Below are 22,602 nucleotides of genomic sequence, written 5' to 3'. Positions count from 1 at the left end.
TCAATGGCAACTTTATTCTAAGTGTTTATCCTATATTTATATGTACAAAGTCTTATGTGAATGGAGGTTCATTGTCACTGTTTATAGCAAAAGACTAAAAATAATCTCAACCTTCAGGAGAGCATTAGCTAAATAAATTATGGTACAGATATACAAAATGCAGCCAGAGAGGCCAATAAATCTGTATGTACTAGTATGGAACCAACTATAATATATTAAGGGAAAAGGCAAAATAAATAACAAAGGGCATATTACATACTGTTTGTGCAAAAAATAGTGCTTACACATTCATATTATATCTCTGGAAAGATACATAAGGAGCTGGTAAAGGCAACTGAATGTAGGAAAAGGAACAAGAAAACAGAAGGGAGAAGAAAATTTAACTTTCATTGTACTCCCGCTTTGTACTCTTTGAAATGTCTATTACTATGTGTGCATGTTACCTACCAAAAAAAAAATAATTGTTTTTAAAAGAGAAAAGAAAGAAGGTCAAATAAGTCCTCACCCAGCTCTGGAAAGTCTCAGCACCTCTCCTCCCCCAAGAATCCAGCCTTATTTCTTTATGGTGTGGGTCCTAAAATAGTCTTTGGCTGTAAATGATAGGCTGTCCTGGTGTGGCAGGGAAACTGGTGGCTGGCAGCAGTGAGTTAATAACTGGGTGGAACAAGCCAAAATAAACTATTATTTAAATATTCTCACCAGTACAACCAAGTTGTCTTCTAAAGCTCAGGCTTGTCTGCATAATAGCCAGTTAGCTACTAAAACCTGGATAAGCTTGCATGAACAATCTGAATCATCAAGAAATTTTGAAGTTAAAAAAAAAAAAATCTTCCTTGAAGAGAAACTAAAATATAATAGATTTCTCTAAGATGATGAAAATGTCAAAACTGGCCAAGCAGTTAGAATTTTTTTTTTTTTAATTTTTACAATTCCTACAATGAATGAAATGAATGCTTCATTTCTCCATCCAGACAAATTGTTCTAAATAACCAAGGATTAATGAATTCAAGAACATAGTTGATAGATTTTAAGAAGTTCAAACTCAGAATCAGCAACCTGACAATCTATGTATCCTCACTTGTCAGCAAACATCACACATGCTAAGTTTTACAGGACCAAGAATTTTCCTAGGAGACAGCCATTGTTTTAAAAGAGCTGTCAAGAATAAAACATAAACTCATCTTGTGCTATACTAGACAACTGTCTTATCATTTAAGAATTACATACAGAAACCTAACATCGGAAGCACATGTCCTAGTTCCTCAGAATCTGTTAAGTATACTTTAAACATTCCCGTCTTGTCAGTCCACATAACTTGTCCTTCAAGGCATTCAACATCTCAGATAAAGCTTTATTTGAAATCTCACAATGTAGCTGAAGATATTTTAAATTTAGAAACTTTCTTCCAAACAAATTTGAGTTCCAGAATCATAAAGTGCTATATATTTTGCTATCCATTATTTTATTGATCCCACTGTTTCCTTCATCAAATAGTTCATGAAAGGAGCAAAAAGGAGCAACTACACTTGAAATATATTCCTGGAAGTTATATAAAATTTAGTACATGTGAATTGAATAATCTTTGAAATTATTGTATATTAAACCCAAAGCCCAAAACAGTAATTCATGGGTCCTAACTTACTCTAAATCTATCGCATGGCTTTGAAGATGACAGTGCATCAAATGTTGGGAACAAATGCAGCATACATTTCTAAAAATAAACCTTAATGGAATCAATGTTCAAAACAAAACACCCACAGATTTCTTAAAAATATCCTTTACACTATCAACCACTTTCTATAAACCTTTTTTGGTTTTAATTATTGGCAATTTTACACATTATTAACTTTTAAGTCAAAAGGTAAGCCATCTAATATAATACTTTTTCTAAAAAAATTTTTTACACTAACATCCTTTTTATGCAATATTATTATCATAAAGTCACAAATGACTAGTTTGTATTAAAAATTATTGACTTTACCTAGCTGCTATCACGAGCATATTCCTTAACATGTATGAAATAGTAAGTTTGGGCTGTTTTTACTATATTACTAGGTTTTAACCCAAAAATGATGTGGTAAAAACAATATAACATTAGCAAGTTTGACTTCTAAGAAGAGATGCTTATGACAAAGGCCACATGTTCAGAAGGCAGGATTCTAATATGCAAAAGTGCTCCAATCACAACATCGTCTGTAGGTGTGTTTAATTAGCCCAAAGGCTGTCATCTTCTTTCACAACAAGCTCTTGAAACTTTAGGATTTGGTGAGGATGTTCAAATGGTTATAAGACATTCACAAAACAAAGATTATTTATTTTTAAAAAAAGACTATGCCATCTGTGCGGGAAAATAACTGTATTTAACAATATCACACAAAAAGAAAATACAGTGTGACAGAAGTCAACAATTTTTTTAAAGTTTTATGGGTTAGTGGTATGATTTCGGAACTACAATTTGCATTTTAGTTTTGAATACAAACACATATTCCAAAGCACATATTTTTTCTCATTATCTCTTTGCTACTATAATAAAAATTGGGCAAAATTAACATATTCTAATTACATTTTTCAAGTTTTTCGAATACCACATATATTGGATGTGTTTAGAAATCAAAACTAACTTCCAAAGACAAGTATACTAAATTAAAATACCATAAATTATTATATCCCCTATGCATTGCTTTGAAAAGCTCACTTGAACCAAATATTTTATTACCACCTCATTGGCTATTAGTAAGAACAACTGAATTGCAAAGGTCTAGATTTGCAGGGGTTGGCAAATTATGCCCCACAGACCAAATCTGGTGACATCTATTTGTTGACATACCATATGTGGCTGTTTTTTCATTAAAATAACAGATTTGTGTAGTTGCAACAGATACTTAATGACCAAAAATATTTATTATCTGGCCCTTTACAGAAAAAGTTTGCCAGTCTCATGTCTATCATATATCATAAGACAAAGATTTTGTTTTCCAGGCAGTGTTTTGTTATTTGGAGTCTTACTCTTCCAAATTGACTAAGATCTAAAAGATGAAAAGTAATACTAAGAAAAATAGTATTTACTCAACTTCTAGGGAACTAGGGTGCTTTTTGAGGTGATGAAAGTGTTCTAAAACTTGATTGTGGAGGTGGTTTTAACACTATATTTACCAAACTCATCAAATTGTAACTGGTAAATTGTGTTTTATGTAAAATATGACGCAATTAAAATACTAAAGCATAACATTTGAATAACTAAATTTGAATAACTAAAGCATAACATTTCACATCATTGTTATAGTTGGATAATAAAAAAATCAAACTGAAAAGTATTACAAGAACTTAATAAGGAAAATCAGCTAATAATTTGATCTATGTGATTTCTGACAAGAATGTTTCTACAGTTTACAATATGAATTGTAAAATACATAATACAGAATTACGAAACATTATTCTGAAGTATTATTCATAATGCCCTGTACTTTGAATTCTTAAAAACATTTTAATTTAAAGAAGGAATCTGATAGTTGGGCAAAAACTAAAGCCAGTACCAAATGTTGACAAAGTTTAAGTGGAACTTACATACATACCCATATATCATTGGTGGAAGGGTAAATTGGTTCAACATTGGAATAATAAAGTTGGCAAAATTCATTAAGAGCCATGAAACTGTTCACAGACTTTGACCAAGTAATCCCACTTCTCAAAATTTCTCCTTTGAAATTACAATATATCCACTTCAACTGTGAAAGTTATGATTTTAAGAATAATTAGTTGAACCAATATAAGCTTATGATAAATGTTTTATATTCATATGAAAACAAAATTAGAGCCCAATGAAAAAATTATTTTAATTTAGACATCAGGCCCAACATAAATATTTATCAATATACCAGGAGATGGTAGACCAGGAAACATAATTATTTTGGGATGAAGTCTCTTCTCTTCCTGAGGGTACCCAAGTTGAAATTTCAGAATCAGAGGGTTTAAAGAATTATTCGGCTTTAGATACATATTAAAAATTAAAACAATGACCATTGAACAAGCTTGAACAAATCTATTGCATACAAGAGAATCTAGTAACTAGAATGAGTTCAAAGGAAAAAAGAGAGAAACAGCATTAATACAGAAGGCCATCTATGTTTTCTGCACCAAAGTTTTCTCTTTACTAAAAATCTGAGTAGTACATTTGATGAATAATGAGATAAAAGGAAGGAAAGAACTTACTCATGTTAGAGTACAATGTTACTGGATTTCAATATATAAAATTTGTGACCATTTTATGGAAAAACATTTGTCCATTTCCTACTGAATTTCCAATATCTCACATAAATCTCCACTTTACTACGAACTTCATTTGGTAAAACTAATAAACTGGTGATTTCCTGGTAAGAAAATTCACCAAATTAATAAAATCATATGGCCTTAAAAGGCAATATATGTGTTGGTAAAAAAATAAAGCAACTTTTTTGCATTCTCTTTTGCTATAAAGATACTTTTCAAGATTTGCCCTGAATTTAATTTTTAAAATGACACTTCTGAAAGCATTAAAACTTCACCATTTTTTTCCCTTATTACCTAATTATAGTCCTTGGAATGATGATTGCTGTGGTTTGAATGTTTATCACCTCCCAAACTCATGTTGAAATTTAATTGTCATTTTAACAATATTAAGAGGTGGGATCTGTAAGAGGTGATTAGGTCATGAGGGCTCTGTCTTCATGAATGGATTAGTGCCATTATCAAGGAAGTGGTTTCCTTACAAGGGCAAGTTCCGGCCCCCTCATGTCTCTCTCTCTCTTTCTCTTTCTCTCTCTTGCCCACTCTTGTCTTGCTGCCTCCTGCCATGGGATGACAGCAAGAAGGTCCTCAAAAGATGGTGGCACTTTGATTTTGGACTTCTCAGCCTCCAGAACTATCAGGAAATAAATTTCTGTTCCTTATAAATTACCTAGTCTGTGGTATTCTGTTACAGCATCACAAAAGGACTAAAACAATGACACTAAGAAGGATCATAAAATCTCCATTCTAGATAAGGCTGGCAGTCACAATAATTCTACACTTGTTCTGTTTCTTTCATTTTTTATGGGCCAAGCAGAAGTACACTTTGAAGTTGGCAAAAATATTTTTAAGGAAAAGACCACATATTATATATACATCTGGTAGAAAATAGGATATACATACCTAAGAGAATATTTTATAAGGAACACTTAAAAATATTAAAACTTGAATTTAAAACTTGAAGACGGCTGGATCGTCTTTTTCTTTTCTTCCTTTCTTTTTTAAATTTACAGAAAACAAAACTATCCATTTAAGTGACTTGTCCACGGTCAAATAGCTAATTAGTGACAAAGTTAAAACAAACACTTGGACTTCCCACTACTTGACATCATGTTTTATTTTGTTTTTTACTAAACTTCACTGCTAAATGACTCTGCTTTGCATTGTCATTTCTGCCCAAGGGAAGGGCTTCCAGAGAAGACACAGAGCTCCTAGTTGTTCAGCCCACGTCTTTGCTGTCTGTGAGTCTTGGCTGTCACTTTCCTTCTAGCCCAGAGAATTGGTAAACTGGACCAGGACTTACTCTCTTAACCCTGGCCTCCCAGACCTGCCAATTGTCTCTGTGCAGGGCAAATTATACCTTGCAGGCACCTGGTTCAGGGCTCTGCCACAGTCTCAGGGGCCAATGTGGGTCCTTGACTGGCAGCAGGTTCTAGCTGATATAGGAGGCCAGAGAAATATATGCTGAAACCCACTCGTGTCACAGCCCTCTGGCCCCAAGGCCTCCCCAGCACTGATTGCCTTTCCAGATGCACATGACCAAAGGCAAAACTTGGAGATCGCCAACTGGGGGAGGGGGATGGCAGGTCGGGTACTGGTGGGAAATGGAAACACATCTGCCTAGGGCAGCCTGCAGGATACATAAGAATAAATCAAGTGAACCATCAGATCAGGAGCTGCTTCAGAGCCATTTGGAAAGAGGCTAGGAATAAACAAATAATAAAAAAATATAACCAAATAGTTGCCATTGGCTGCTGCTGCCACCACCATATTGACAATTAATCTACTCTCTGGCTTTGTGGTCCACATGTCCAGCAACATCTATGCCTGTGGCTAAACAGTAAAACCTCTGTCCTATAGTATGTTACTAGTAGAGGATTACAAAATATTACCATTATGTAAGCCTTACCTACCTTTACTTATACCGAACCCTGATCTCTGTTCTTGTCTCCGAAACTTTATTAAATACTACTCATCCTTTGAAAAGACTTCCTTAGGTCTTCCTCTCTAAATCTCCCAAGCTAAAGTATGCCACCCTTCTCTGGTCTTCCACTCTGTATAAAGAAGTCACCTGCCATAAAATATTATAAAAAGTGTTATAAATTATCTATTTTCCCTGTGAGCTACTTGAGAGCAAAATATAGCCCTCTTCTTATGTAACTGTTCAACCTTCTATTTTGTTATCTGGAAAAGAGGTATATGTGAGGATTAAATAAGATACCACAGGCGAAGTGCTCACCCCAGCATCACCCACCCACCAATAAGACTTGCTCACCATCACATATCATCATCATCAATACCCCTTATAAATCTTTAAACCCTAGCATAAGTCTTGACATGCAGCACATGCTCAGTTAACTGTTATTCTTTATGAAAATCACATCATGCAGTTTAAAACCATGAGATAATTGGATAGTACGTTTTATACCAACAGTGATTTCCAGACTCTAAGTTGAGCCCCCCCTCGCCTCCTGGTAGTCAGATTGTTACAGAATCCCTTCCCCTTGTGTGTGGGACCTGTTACTTGCTTTAAAAACAAATAAACAAAAAACAGAATATGGCAAAGGTGATGGGATGTCATTTTTATTATGAGGTTTATGTAAGACTGTAACTTCTGTCTTGTTTCAGACTTTCTTTATTGTCTTCCTGACTTGCATATTTTCATGATGCAAGCAGCCATGTTGGAGAGGTCACATGACAAGAAACTGAGGGTGACCTCTGGCCCACAGCCAGCTTAGAACTGAGATCATCAGTCCAATAGACTCAAGGAACTGAATTCTGCCAACAGCCATGTGAGCTTGGAAGCGGATCCCTTCCTAGTAGAGCCTTCAGATGAAATGAGGAGAAGACCTGGCTGATTGATCGCAGCCTTGTGAGAGACCTTGAAGCACCCAAATAAGCCACACCCAGATTCTTAACCCACAGAAACTGTGAGATAATAAATGAGTGCTGATTCAAGCAGCTTAATTTGTGGTAATTAGTTACACAGCAACAGATACTAATATGCCAACATTTCCCCAACTTATGTTCCACAGAGTCAAATTTTGTCCTTTACCAAATAAATCTGGGAGATGCAATGGAAGAGTTTAACTGCAGATAGACGAAGAGCTTTTGATTATTAGCTAACGTACCCTGTGATTCCACTGGGTGAGGAGAGGTGGCAAAGACACACATAGGCAATTCGTTCTAAACAGATTTAAGCAAGAAAATTTTTTTAATTTTTAAAATTATTTTTCATTATTGTACTTTCCATGGACCACAGTTTTAGAAGTGACTTTTCAGATTTATAGAAGCAGTAAAAGAAATAGCAATCCAAAGCTGGCTCTGAATGCCTCAGAAAGAAGGCAGGAAAAGTGTGTAAAAGGGACAGTCGCCATCCAACTAATTGGGTAATTGTCTGACTCCTCCTAAAAATAATATAGGGATGAAAAAAACTTTACTTCAAATATTTCTATAGTCGTTTCTGGTTTTTTATCTCTCTAAAGCTACCAAGCATGACATTTTTATAAGCAAAACAAATTATGCACTTATGTTTCTCTTCAAAACAATTTACACCTATGAAGAAGACAAGTTATTCTTTCTTGCCCTTTCCTCTCCCATCACATCAGCGATACACATCACCTCTCACCAGCACTGATAGTGACTGGCAGTGGGCTGGGGGCGGGGCAGAACAGCTTGTACAGAGGAAGGGAAATGGGGCAGTAAAATCCAGTGAGCACCCTATTTGACATCACATCTATCATTTAAAAAAAGGTTTTGAGTTTTGTTTTTGTTTTTTAATGTCTGCCTGATTTCCAGAAATTTTACAACTTTGGCAATGAAAAGACAAATTAGCATATACTACAATGTTTTACTGCCTTCAATATTTTGCTTTAATTTCTAGATAATCTTTTAGAGCTGGTGGGTAAAAGTGCTCTGTTTATTTTGGTTATTCCAGCATTGACTTAGTGAATTCAAAGACAATTTCAAATTTGCATCAAAACTTCTCTACTTATAAGGTGCATTTCAAAGTAAATTGGTACTATGTCTGAATAGCACCAATTCCAATTGCTAATCTAAATTTTATTATTGAGAGAGATCAAAGAGCTCACTTACAGCTATTCCACTGATAAACTGATAGATGGCAAAACTTATTTACCTATAATTTTCAAATTTAAAAGATCACTGATCATACTAAAAATCAGAGCTACTTGAAGATATTTCATGTTGTTACTTAGAATATAGAAAAGAAGTCATATGATCTTATAAGATCGCTTCAAAATGAATTCTCTTCAAGTCTACAGACTCAGCAGAAATGTCCATATTAAAATATCAGTCATTCTGATGCCCAAGTTGAGCTAATATTGCAAGCACTAATCAATGATCTCATATTAAAAAGGGAGTAATGAGACCTGTACTATCTACTTCACAGGGTTATAAGGATAAAATAAAATATGGGCTATGAAAGCCCTTCAAAAACTGTAAAGGGCTATTATTACTATTAGAAATGACTGAGGTTTGAGTCAATTTCATTTTCTAAAAGCAATCTCATGTCAAGTACTACGGATCAATGTTTCTATGAATCGAGAACTAGAATGCTTCCAAATGTTGAATTCAATATTCAAAAATAAGAATGCTCTTAGATGCTGAAGACTAGAATGACTTCTACATCTTATACTAGGCAAAATGTCCATCCTTTGTTTCCACATTGCACAGCACAGAGGCTCATATCCAAAGCAGACCACAGACAGTCACTCACAAAGAAGGTCAAATAAACAAGCAAATCTCAATATTTAAGAAGTGGCTCAGTTTGCTGTCCATAGCAAAAGCTGATAAAATCTAGTGTACTTACATTTTTATTGGAATGAAGGATACATGCCACAAAGCACTTGATTTATGAGTTTGCTAAGGAATCTATAATCTATCATTGTTTCAAATCAATCATTTCAACAATCTATGCGCATTTTCCTGGAAGATTACAAGTGCATTCCTTAATTTATGCATATTTATAGTTGTATATATATGTTTCCTCTTAAGATTTATAGACTGGTCAAATGAACTTTGACATCATAGAATTAAGAAAAGAAAAACTGCCACAAAAATACTAGAAAACAAGTATAATGGTCTGTACATTGTCTTCTTATAAACTAATTTCACTGTTTTATAGAGCATCAAACCTCAAAAAACTCCTAGAAACCAATATGCCATTTTATATTTAGATTTCTGTGTTACCTGACAATGTGAAAGTAATACCTACAGCACTATCTACTCCTAAGAGACCACAAACACTGATACTGACCAGCAGTAGTGTTCATTCTAGATGAGGGTTTACTCATTTTTTTTTTTAATTAAAGTATACCCTAAGGTATAATTATATTTTTCTTTAGGACTGATTTTTCTTATGGTCCAGAGAATTTTCTTATCTCATATGTTTCTCCTTAAGAAAACATTTGCAGAAGCACTCAGTTGTTTATAAGGAGAAAATGTATAATACCAGTGGATTCTTGGTTAGCTAAGAAAGGGCTCTGTCATTTAAAGGAATAACATAAAGTATAATTTTATTCTCAAAGCATGACACTAGTGATAAAAATCTATCATAAAAATTTTTACTGCAAGAATGATTCCCTTTTATTAAATTATTCCTAGTGCTTTTGCCAGTAAAGCTAAACCAAATAACACCGTGACAGAGAGATACTTCTGAAAGTGAACTACAAACAACAGAACATTGACATATAGATAATTTTTTTTAACTCTTGCTCAATAATTATACTTTAAAATAACAATTTCCATAAGTCATGCAAGACGATTTAAAAATCAGACTATTTTAAAAAGGTTCCTTATCCTCCAGGGGCATCTCTGTAACAATGTACAATTGTATACAGTAACTGACATTCGAAATGGTGACCCCAAGACTGTAAGAAGAGCTTGAAGGAGAAGTGCAGGAACCATGTCTCCTCAATTTTACAACTGTGTATTCAGCCAGTAGCATAGTGTTGAGTATATATAGTTTGCACTCAATAAAAATTTGCTGAATGAACTATTGAATTATATTCCTTATCGTATCTTTGTTCAAGAAGTTAAGAAGGTATATTACACATTTTAGGAAAAAAATCATATTAAAAATAAATAGCACTTTGAACATCTAAAAGGTTAATAATAAACATGAAATTCATATTACTGCCTAACAGCCAGGAACTGTTCTGAAATGATTTGCAAGTATTAACTTTCTTAATTCTTCTAACAATTTTATGAGTATAGAGTATTACTATCATCATCTCCATTTAAAAATGAGTAAATTAAGGCACAGAGAGTTTCAGTAACTCACCCAAGAATACATTACCTGTAAGCAACAGAGGCAGGATTCAAATTCAGGGACCTGGCTTCTGAATGTGCACCCTACCCTTCCTGGAATATGTTACCGTATCTTGTCTTTTCACATGGGTATATTTGCTTCCATGTAAAAAGTTTTATCTTTTAATCTTACATGTTTTTGTTTAGCACTTTTGTTACACTGCCACTCGCCCTAGAGGTGTGTACTGTTTATTTCTAACCTGTGTGTGACATTGTGATACAATACAAAATACATATTTGGTCTTCATCCTGTCTTGGCACAGAGTTCCTAAAACCTTGAAATTTCCTGAATGATATGGGTGATAGGAGCATCTTTTGAATATTGAATTCAACATTTGGAAGCATTCTAGTTCTTAATTCATAGAAACATTGATCCGCAGTACTTGACATGAGATTGCTTTCAGAAAATGAAATTGACTCAAACAGTATTTGGTTTTAGACCCCTATTCCTGACACAAGAGCTTCTAAGACCCTTGGAATCTCCAGAGTGACAAGAATGTCTTTCTTGAATGCAAACAAGATGACTGAGGGTTGGGGCCCCTAGATATTCAGGACAGGGACTGGTCATCAGAACGACTAAGGTGTGAATAGAGGTTTGTAACTTTCAGCTCCACCTCTGCACCTCCAGGGAAGGGAGAGGGGCTAGAGAATGAGTTAGACACCAATGGCCAATGACTGAATCAAACGTGTCTATGTAATGGAACCTCCACAATCCCCCTAAATGATGGGGTTCAGAGGGCTTCCAGGTTGGTGAACACTCTGAGGTGATGGGAAAGTGGTGCACCCGGAGAGAGCATGGGAGACCTGCACACTCCTCCTCCATCCCTTGCCTTGTGCATCTCTTCCATTTGGCTGTTCTCGACTTGTATCCTTTATAAAAAACCAGTAGATGTAAGCAAAGAGCATTCCTAAGTTCTGTGAGCCATTCTAGCAAATTACTGAATCCAAGGAGGAGGCTCTGGAAACCCCTGATTTATAGCTGGTTGGTCAGAATACAGGGGGTCCGGGATTTGCGAGTGGCATCTGAAGTGGGGGCAGTCTTGTGAAACTGAGTCCATAACCTATAGGGTCTGCTCTATCTCTGAGGAGTTAGTGTCAGAATTGAATTGAATCTTTAGACATCCACCCAGTGTCTGAAGTGTTGGTGAGTTGGTTGTCAGTGTCGGAAAAAACTCAAAATGTTGGTGTTGGAAGTGTAAGAATCAGCACAGTACCATTGAAAACATAAGATCTGAGCAGAAAATTACTTATAAGGCATTTTTTCAGCTATGGCCCAGCACTACTGGGTCATAACAGGAACACTGTTAAAGCCAATTCAGCCTTCAGCTGCTTACAGTGCCTCTCAATGCTTTAATTTCTCCCAGGAATATAATTTAAGAGGGTGGTTCCTTAATTCATAAATTATAAAGGCTCCATTCCAACTTATATTTCTCACAAGTTTTCCTACATGTCTACTGTGAGAAACATTGCTTATATTATTTCTTGCAGTTTCTTCAAGACTTATGTTCTAGTTCCAGTGTTTAGAACACAGTGATATCTAGCACTGTGGGTCCCTCCTTCCTGACAGGGATCTCACCGTTCAGCTGGCACAGGTCATTAGACCAGCACCAGTTACTTTGACCTGAACATCTGTTTAGTACTCCTACCTTCTCATATGTTTGGGGAACCAGAAATGTATGTGTTAAATAAGTTATTAATAGTCTATTGAGTACTACACTAGGGCTGTAGACACATTGGTAATAATAATATTAATAAAATAATTTGACACATCACTTACTAAATAATAGGCCCAATGTTAACTCATTTTCCATCTCTGGGCCAAGGCATATATGTTTTTAAGATGAGGTGTGTGGATCAGATAATCTCTGAGACTCCTTCAGAATCCAGAGAAAATCTAAATTAAAAAATTCTGAAAAAATGAATGTAAAAGATTTTTCTTTTCTCTCATACAATTATAACTGATGTATTTTAATTTCCCCTCATAGATTTGTTACCTTTATTATAAAAAGCAAATCATAACAAAACATTCCCAACGATATGATTCTACCAACAACTGAACGATGACTCCAACAGACAGTAACACCATATCTTGCTTCTAATTCTTCGGGCAAAATACTTGCAGGTTATATTTATTTTATATTGTTTTTATAACTCAAATATCAGTGATTCTTATAAAAAGATTCTCCCAATTGATTTTAAGTAGGTTTAGAGCTTAATGATAACTCTTCAGAAACCATCACAACCATCCTGAAATCTTCCAGCTTTTTCCATGCCTGTCTCTGTTTATGCCTCTGTTCTGATCTCGTAATGCGGGCATTCACTTTAGCCAACTCATTGACCTCTTCATCCTGTTTTCCATTCTACAACTTCCAGGCTGTTTCTAAGCACAGTTTCCACATCCAATATTAGCTGGTTGTTGTTTCACAGGATAGATTTCCTTAGCTGACAACTCTACTCCATAACTGAAATAAACACTTCAATCTGCATTTTCGTAACAGTCTCCTTTCTAATTAAAAATTAGAATGTCAAATAACTTGACAGATATTTAATAGAAAGATGCTCCATTTTTAAAGTTTGAATTTTTGCATAAAAATGTGTAAGCAACACAGATAATTAGTTCTTAATTGATTTTTATTTTTAATTTTCCAGTATTTTCTTCTTCCATTAAAATGAAGAAAAAAAAAAAGCCCTAATTTCCTAAATTTATCTATTACCACAGAAATTATTCCAGGTGAGAAGAAAATTTTTGAATGTTAATGTAAATATGCACTATTTCCAAAGTAAATAAGCCAACATATGTGGAATTTTTTAAAAACTTAGAGAACAAAAGAAGAAAGAAAACTATATCAAACTGGTAGTGTTAAAGTGAGAAAGTTTCAAAATCACAAATTTTTAAGAGATGTCTAATTTTCATGATTTATAGCACATCTCAGATTTCCTATAGCAGCAGTCAGTTTTTCTTGCTTCCAATAAAGATTTTAGAAAACGTGTTCTTCACACTGCAACGATTCACTTGCTGTCATCCAAGAGTCTAGTATAAATGAGTCATATTGACGTATGTCTTAGTGGAGCCTGGTTTGGGCTGAATTTTTTAATGTAGTTTCTTAAAATGTAAGGAGCAGAAGACGGGAGATAATTCCTAAAGAATTATTAGTGAATCGCCAAACTCTAAGCAAACTTTTACCCTTATATGTTAACAAAACTTGTGTTCAAGTGTAATCACTGTTCTCTTCAATGGCACTTGGTTCATTTCAGTGCTACCCTTGTTAATATCACCTGTAACTCTTCCTCTCTGGTCATCATGGCTGGTACTTAGGGTTCCAATTATTCTATATGCACATATATTCTAAGGATACATGGCTGTATTTCAACTCACAGCCTGCACTGCTTACCTGGTTTACTGCCAACACCCCTGCCCTCATTTTGTATAGAAAAAAAACAGTATTTTTGCATATTGAAGTCCCTCTTCCCAGAACTTTTCCATCAGCAGTGGAGAGTAAGATGATCAGCTCTATTTGTAATAGTCTTCCGCATTTAAAGATGTCTCATTACCTCACATGCATGGTTTGGCTGAAAATGAACTAACATTTTCAAATTTCCTCATTTCCATGGAGTCTGAAGTGGCCATTTTAGCAACCAACCCTTATCTACATTGCTTCAATCTGGCTATGGTGACTGAACAGAGAGATTTATCATAGATAGAACAGTATATGCATATTAGCTGCAGTTCATATATAACCTTCTTGTTCCCATACACAGCTTAAAAAAAGACCCATCTGAGTTTAAAAAAAAAAAAAAAATTAGGACAGTGAAACTATTCTGAATTATACTGTAATGGTGAATACATGTCACCCTAATGTAAACTATGAACTATGGGGTGATAATGATGTGTCAATGTAAGTTAATCAATATTAACAAATGTACCACTCTGGTGCCAGATGTTGATAATAGGGGAGGCTGTGCATATGGGAAGGGGATATTATAGGATCTCTGTACTTTCTGCTCAATATTGCTATGAACCTAAACTGCTCTAAAAAATAAAGTTTATTTAAAAGGAAAAAAAAAAACCCCATATTGCTAGCATTTTAACATGCCTGATGTTACACTGTCTTAACATAAAACAGAAAAACAATAAAATTAGAAGTCATCATCACTGTCATTCCTCTTAATAGGAAAAAAAACTTCTGAGGAAATAAGCAGGATATTAAACAAGATTTAAATGATGAAGCTAAGTGATGATTTTAAGATCAGGGAGAAGACAACTTAAGTATCAACATTCCTTTTTCAAAAAGGTCACTACATCTTTAAAATAATGGGTTGGGGGCAATAACTTTGTCTAGTTGACATGTCAAACCAAAATTAATTCTAACATGTAATCTTGATAATCTATTCAATAGATTTAAAAATATGTACATTTTCATTTGGAGTTTTAATGGAGTTCCCTAGAGAAATTAGGGAAAAAACGGCTCTCTCTTTGAATCATATTGCAGCATCAATTATTCTAAATATATTTTTCACTTTCAGATCTACATGAAAGCAACTGCCTAAATGCTGCATTAAAACTGTTTATGTGTTAAAGCATTCAAAGGGCCTTTTAAAAGCAGAGTGATACTTCATTGAACAATAAAGTTGTTCTTGCTACTAGAAAATATATTTTAAAATGAAGATACAGTAAAATTGAAACCTACAGGCCATAACAAATGGGCTAAGTTATATCTAACCTTAAATTTATAACTATAGTTTCAATGGTGAATTTTATATGTGAATGATTAAAAAAACAGCTAAAGGTCCGTACCTTTGGGACTAACAGGCTTTCGTTCAGAGACTTTATATTTATCAAAGTGACAGAGTCTACTCTGCATTTGAAAGAAGTTGATTTCTTTCTGTTTTCTAGTATTCCCAATGTGAATTCTGAGAAGCACATAACAAACAAGTCATGCACTTACCATGTTCTCTACAGAGTTGCATTTCTGGTGTGCTCCTTAAATTAATCTAAAACGTAATTTAAAATAATTTCCTCTCTTAAATCTAGACGAGGAACAGCCTGGAGGAGGAAACTATCAGCATTAGTAAGGTAATATTTTAGACCTCTGGTGGGAAAGAGACATGTTTAATTTTACTTGATTAAAACCACAGGGCTGTTTAACTCGGTTCCTCCATTAGGAAAGTGAATAAAATAAGCCAAGACCTTAAATGCTTATATTACAGAATTCTCACTGTCTCTTCTTTTCAGGGGCAAATTTAACCCAGCTGTCTTTCAATATAGTTAGGTCATGACCCTTAAAAATAGCAAAAGAGTGGCTGGAAAATGTGGATGACACCAACATCATCTTGCAGGAATTGCAGGAAGCTGTAAGTCTACAGACTCATTCATCTTTGAATCTCATTTATATGAAAAAATACCTTTAAGTTTTCATACTGTTATACTGCAAATGAACCTTAATTTCTCAGTGAATTTATTTATGCATTTACTTGTGGTGCTTTAATAATTTTCTTTTAATGTTCTCTTGATGCCTATCATAAAAGCATGGTTCTCATCTATTTGAACTTCTGAAAGGTAGAATCAAAAACTAGATTCTAGGGAGGGATGATGTAGCATTGATTCCAGATTCAATGGACAAATTTTTATCCACCAGCAAATATCTGGTCATTAGAAAATAGGTTAATAATTTCAGAAATGTACAACATAAAAGGATCTTAGAAAGTATCTGTTCAATGCTCTTGTTTTTCAAATGAGGAGTATAGTGCTCAGAGGGGATAAATGACTTCTTGAAAGTAACAAGCTAGTTACAGACAAAGCCAGTACCCTAATTCAATGTTCAACGTACTTTGCTGTCAACAATAGTACAGTTAGATAATCATTTGTCTGCAGAGCAGAAACTTTAAATATTATGCATTTTTTGTGTATATTTTCAATCACTCAGTGATGTTTATTTCAGCAGCCTGAGGTTACAAACATATTAAAATTATTTAATTTGCCAATTAAAAATGGGCAAAGAACCTGAACAGACATTTCTCAAAAGAAGACATACAAATGGCCAACAAGCACATGAAAAAATGCTCACAATCACTAATGATCAGGAAAATGCAAATTAAAACCACAATGAGATATCATCTCACCTCAGTTAGAACGGCTAGTATCAAGAAGACAGGAAATTACAGAGGATGTGGAGAAAAGGGAACCTTCCTACATTGTTGGTGAGAAGGTAAATTGGTACAGCAGTTGTGGAAAACAGTATGGAAGCTCCTCAGAGAAATAAAAACAGATCTACTTTTCGACCCAGCCATCTCGCTACTGGGTATATATCCAAAAGAAATGAAATCAATATATCAAAAAAACACCTTCACTCCCATGTTCATTGCAACAAAATGCAAAATAGCAAGGAGATGGAATTGACCTAAATGCCCATCAACGGATGAATGGGTTAAAAACTCTGGTATATATACACAGTGAAATATTGTTCAGTTGTAAAAAGAAATTATACCTATCATTTGCAGCAACATGGATGGAACTGGAAACCATTGCGTTAAATGAAGTAAGTCAGGAACAAAAAGACAAACAACCACATGATATCACTCATATGTGGAATCTAAAAAAGAAAGAAAGAAAGTTCCCATACAAGTAGGAAATAGAATAAAGGTTACCAGAGGCTGGGAGGAAAAGCGGGGAGAAGTGGTGGACTAACAGGTACTGTACTATCTACTCTAAGTGAATCATTGTGCAGTGTATGTATGTATTGAAACAACACACTGTGCCCCACAAATATTTACAAATAAATGTTCAAACAAATTTTTTTAAATGCACACAGAAAATAAGGTTCAGTGAAGTGCCTGAATATGACTTTGCTTATAAGAAAAAAAGTCATTGAAGCATTGTGACCACCTGGAATTCAGAACAGCATTCTGTTTAAAGCTCAATGAGTCTATAAGTATATTATCATCTGGTTTACCTCACCCAGCAGGTAAAATCTGCAAAGCACTGAGGTTGAACTTACTCATTACTACTGAATTAGTCAAATGACAAAATGTTCTTTAAGTAATGGGATGCATTGTTTTTGTATTAGTGCAATCTATTTACATAGAATAGGTGTCGTATTTGTAATATGTAGGAAACTGCATATGTATAATGACCAATAATTTACTAGACAATTAGGCAGCCCTCACTAACGTAAAATATCTATATATATAAATATAAAGACCCCGGGCCACCTTAAAGTGAAGAATATGGATCAAGAACTTGAATTCCAGCTTTACAACCAGCTACCTGTGTGTCCAAGTCAGAGCAAGTTTACAACCTTCACTGAATCTCATGTCTCTCTTAATAATATATGTTACTGTACCTTACTAGGTTGAAGAGGCAATGAAGCAAGAATTTCTAAGTGTCTAGCACAAAGAATAAACCCATTAAATTTTAGTGCCACTCTAATATGTCTTTCTAATAAAAATAGTAGCATTTACAATATGGGAACTATAATCATACAGATTGTATTTGTCCCTTTTAATCAAAATTTTATGGTATTGTCCACATAAGAGAAAAAGGTAAGACAAAGAAACTGTTTCTAAAGCTCTTCATAGGTCAAACTCTGAATTAAGGCCCTGTTTTTCTAATTATTCTGCTGCCTGAAACCATCCCATTTTGACTGTCGAGCTTCTCTGCAGTTTTCAATGTGTTTCCTTCATCTCAGACACACACACACGTGCCCAAACACAGCAAATCACAGTTAATTGCATGTCTTAAATTAAAAGACAAAAATAATGCACAATTAATTGGAGGAAATTGTCAGTTGGTGAATAAGTCCCGCTCCTTACACTCTGTTCACAGGATGCATGCCAAATGCACATTCCAAGCCAAACGATTCAGTCCATGATACTGAGGAGAGGTGCACAGGCACAGCCCTTCTGCAGAGAAGTCTGGCCTGAAGAATCAAATGCTTTAAAACATTCAACATTGCAACTACAGCATATATAGCTTTCTCTACAAAGATGTTCAATATAGGACTGTGTACAATAGTAAACAATTCGAACTAAAATGCTCATTGATAAGGGATTGATTAGAGATTAAGTTTTGGCCATTAATAGAAAAATCTCAGATATTTACAAATGATTTTGTCCTAATTAGTAACATGAGAAAATGTTCATCACATATTCTTATGTGAAAAATGTTTACAAAATTGTTTCCTTTTTTTGAGGATATATAATATGCAGACGAAGCAAGAAATGAGTGAAAGGAGGAGAAGGAGAAAGACACTGGGAAAATACATAACAAAAATGTTAACATTTGTCATCTCTGAGTTGGTCATACTTTCTAAATTTTAAAATTTTCTTTAAAAATCTTCCAAATTTTTTTAAATTGAATTTTAATTTGTGTCCAAATCTTATATTATAAAATGTTAGTCTTAAAGATACATAATTTTTTAAGATGAACTTACCTGTTACAATAAAATCATCATCATAAAATTTAAAAAATAATCTCCAGTAAGCACATACATAAAATCCTATTCTATACGTGGTTATAGAAACAAGTCAACTTTACAAAAACATATTTTATAAATATACAAAAAAAGTTCAGTACAATTAAATGTTCAATACAATAATATATTAAAACTGCCTAAGAGTATATTAACATACCATAAGAAAATCACTGTAAATTCTTTTAAATTTATTGATGCTGACAAACTACAAAATATGTTCACAGTAAAGCCAATAAACTTGAATTTGGGAAACTGCAAACCTTCTCTCTTCCACCCACCTACTCTCTCATTATTTTCTACCTTGTAATAGAAAGATGTTACATCCAACCACCTAGTATAATTCTGATGCTAAAATCTGGCAATAAACAACACACACATCTCTGTCTCTCTGTCTCTGTCTCTGTCTCTCTCTCTCTCTCTCTCACACACACACATACACACACACACACACACACACACCTGGTTTCATCATTTTTACCAAAGTAGATGAGGATAAACAACAAAGTTTTGTAATACAAGCTCAAAAAGCTCATGGAAAATGGAATTAAAATATAATATGAATCTCTCCATGAATTTTTGAAGCACCTTTGTATTTCACTAGTCATGCTACCTTTTGTTTTCTTTCATTTTTAGAGGAAAAGAATATACAAAACCTAACAGAGCAGATTCATTCCAAAGGTATTCAACAGTCTAGTAACCTTGAAATAAAAAATAAACATTTCCTGCCCTCCCTTATTTATTAGGGAGTGGAGTGGGAAAAGATAATCATATTTCAGCAAAGGCCCATATCTCAACCTCAGGCATCTTTATGTCCCAAGGGTAATATTTTCATTCCATTCTTAATGGAACATATTTCTAATCAGAATATGTATTCAAAAATAATTGAGGCAATGTAATGTCAACACATTATGCTGCCACCAGGCACCCCCTGGTTCTGGGAATCAACTGAACACCATCTCTGGTATGACAGCCTGTGCGATGCAGAAATGTCAGACTTGATGAAGGGAAGAGGAGATACCAAGGATACAACAGTTTTGCTCCCCACTGGGTGCTCCCCACAGTGTTTGAAGAAAAGCTTCTAAGCTGGAAGAGGACAACCTTATTAAAACTTGTAAGAATGACTTAGAATGGGACCTAACTTTTAAATAGGAATAAGTACCTACTTTTATAATGTTACCGATACTTGAAACAATAGTCACTTCTGGAAAGGTTTATATTGCCCTAGATTTCTAAATTACTAAAGCCTTAGGGCAAGGTATACTCAATACATCCTACAATACTCGGAAAAGGTCCAGAGGTTTAAATTCCAGTGTCAACAAGTTTTGCAAAATATTGGTAATTGCTGAAGCTGAGTGATGGCAATAGTGTTCATTATACTATCTTTCTACTTTTGAGTTTGTTTCACATTTTCATAATAAAAAGTAAAACAAGAAAAGATTTCCTTGAGTATATTTTAGGCTCAAAATTTTACTGACTTTTCCTTTGGAAACATATATTAATGAGATCTGACTTATGCTTATGATTATTTAAGACTCTAACAAGTAGTTTTAATTTTATAAAAGTCTACCAAGCATTATGTTTTATGTTATCATAAAAATGAAAAAAAAATTCCTTTATTCCAAAAAAATTTTTACCATGATCTATGATAACATAAGAAGTTAACCTAAACAAATGCAGTGCCACCATCTGCCTGGCATTCTCACAGTGTGACAAAAGAGACTGGTAATTAACTGCTTTCCTACCGAAATCTGCCAGCTTTAACTCCCCCGTGTCACTGATCAGAAGGTTCTGCGGTTTCAGGTCTCTGTGCAAAATATAACGCTGGTGGATGTAAGACAGCCCTCGCAGCAACTGAAATAAAAACAACTGGAAAAATAGGGAGACAAAAGTTAAAATCTGAACATAGACAAATGCCATTATCTACATACAGTCTACCATGTACTTGTATTTAAGTGAAAATGGGTACCCATCGCTAAATTTCCCACCAAATTATTTGAACAGAATGTGCAACATTAGCATGTAAATTCTTAATTTATTAAGAAGTAAATCTGAGAATTTCTGACAATCCTATTATATCAACTCAGAGTGTGATACCTCCTTTGCCAGAGAGATCTATACTCCAATCTGTTTCAATAAATTAAGCAAAATGTAAAGAATCAATTCTTTATTTTATTTTTTTCAGGCCTAAAATGATGTCTGAGAGAAAAGATCTATTCACAGCACTATAAAGAAACAGAATTTTCTGTTTTACCAAGTTTAGGTAAGTGTGCATAGTTAATGCCATAAAAATGACATAACATGGTACCCATGGATTCACCAATTAACATGCTTTAAGGAATGGAAAGATAAGATGATTTGAAATAATCAAAACAAAAACAGTCACATGGTGCAATTAATACTACATTGTAATTATAGTTCTTTGGTGCATATGGCCACAGAGATTAGGCTGTTGCCTAAAGACAGACATGTACCTTCACTAATTACAGAGCAGACCCATCCTAAAAGGAAAGGAAATACACAAAATAGAGAAGTCAAGAATTCATTCTAGAGCAGTACTTTTGCAAGAAATAATTTAAGAACTGACTGATGGCCTTCTCTGTGAAGTTTCATATTGGATCATTCTCTTTTGATAACAAAATGTGTGATTCATTAGGCTTCCCAATATTCTGCTGATGAAAAAGAGAATATTTTAAAACAATTCACTTGCCAAAATCATCCTAATTGACATAGTTTTTAAAAAATAAATCCCCTAAAACAAAAATAAAAGCAAGTGTTCTTACTTTTAAGTGCCACTAATATTCTAGTCTATATGACTAGCTGGTAACAAAAGGCAGTTTCAGAGAAATTTTAGATGAGTTGTAAAAGATCGATGGTATGAGGATTCTGGAATGTTCAAATGGAAAAGACTGGCAACTCCTTGAGGGCCCTGGAAGCTAGCATTTCTGGAATGTTCCAACTAAATAGGGGTGACAAAAGCAAAGTAATTTTTTTTACAGGGAGGATACTTTGAAATAATGGTAAGATTAATTCATCTCAAATCTTTGTATGTGGTAATATGTATGGTGCAAGGAAGGGCTGGAAGCATTATTTCCAGAGAAAAAGTACCAGAAAACAGAAGTCTGTTCTGTGCTAGCAAAGATTAAAATACTAGCTCAACAACTTCAGGGAGCAAACATCTCTCTAGAATTCTCCTCCTCTCAAGCCATCCTGTACAGGAGATGGAAAGACTTGAGTTAACACCATCACCAGCAGCTTCCAGCTTCATTCCTCACTTCTAATACCCACTCCATCCTGAAGCCTGAAGCTTACAATTCATAAGAAAACCCATGCTCCTTTAGTTTAGAATGAGTGAGCAAATAAAAGCATTTTGTGTTTTCAGAGGCTTAAACATACACACACACACACACACACACACACACACACACACACACACAGAGAGAGAGAGAGAGAGAGAGAAAGAGAGAGAGGCAGGTATAACACATAATAAACTTCATTTAAAAAATAAACCAATTTTGTAAAGAAACAGTTTGGCATTCTA

At 34.4% G+C, this 22,602-nt stretch overlaps 1 protein-coding gene across 3 annotated transcripts in view; it reads right to left on the bottom strand.

The window, feature by feature from the left end:
- The window catches only part of CDK14 (cyclin dependent kinase 14), a 587,775-nt gene that overhangs the window by 260,646 nt on the left and 304,527 nt on the right, over positions 1–22,602 (bottom strand). For 2 of the 3 annotated variants that reach the window (XM_063099015.1, XM_063099016.1), the window contains exon 8: positions 20,807–20,930. In XM_063099015.1, coding sequence (XP_062955085.1) covers positions 20,807–20,930 — 124 coding nt within the window. The remainder of the gene's footprint in view (positions 1–20,806; positions 20,931–22,602) is intronic. The other variant, XM_063099017.1, reaches the window with a different exon arrangement.

This window comes from Cynocephalus volans, chromosome 6, assembly GCF_027409185.1.
Source record: "Cynocephalus volans isolate mCynVol1 chromosome 6, mCynVol1.pri, whole genome shotgun sequence".
In the NCBI taxonomy this organism is placed as follows: Eukaryota; Metazoa; Chordata; class Mammalia; order Dermoptera; family Cynocephalidae; genus Cynocephalus; species Cynocephalus volans.
The sequence above is the reverse complement of the archived record's forward strand: the minus strand, read 5'-3'. Positions and strand labels throughout refer to the sequence as shown.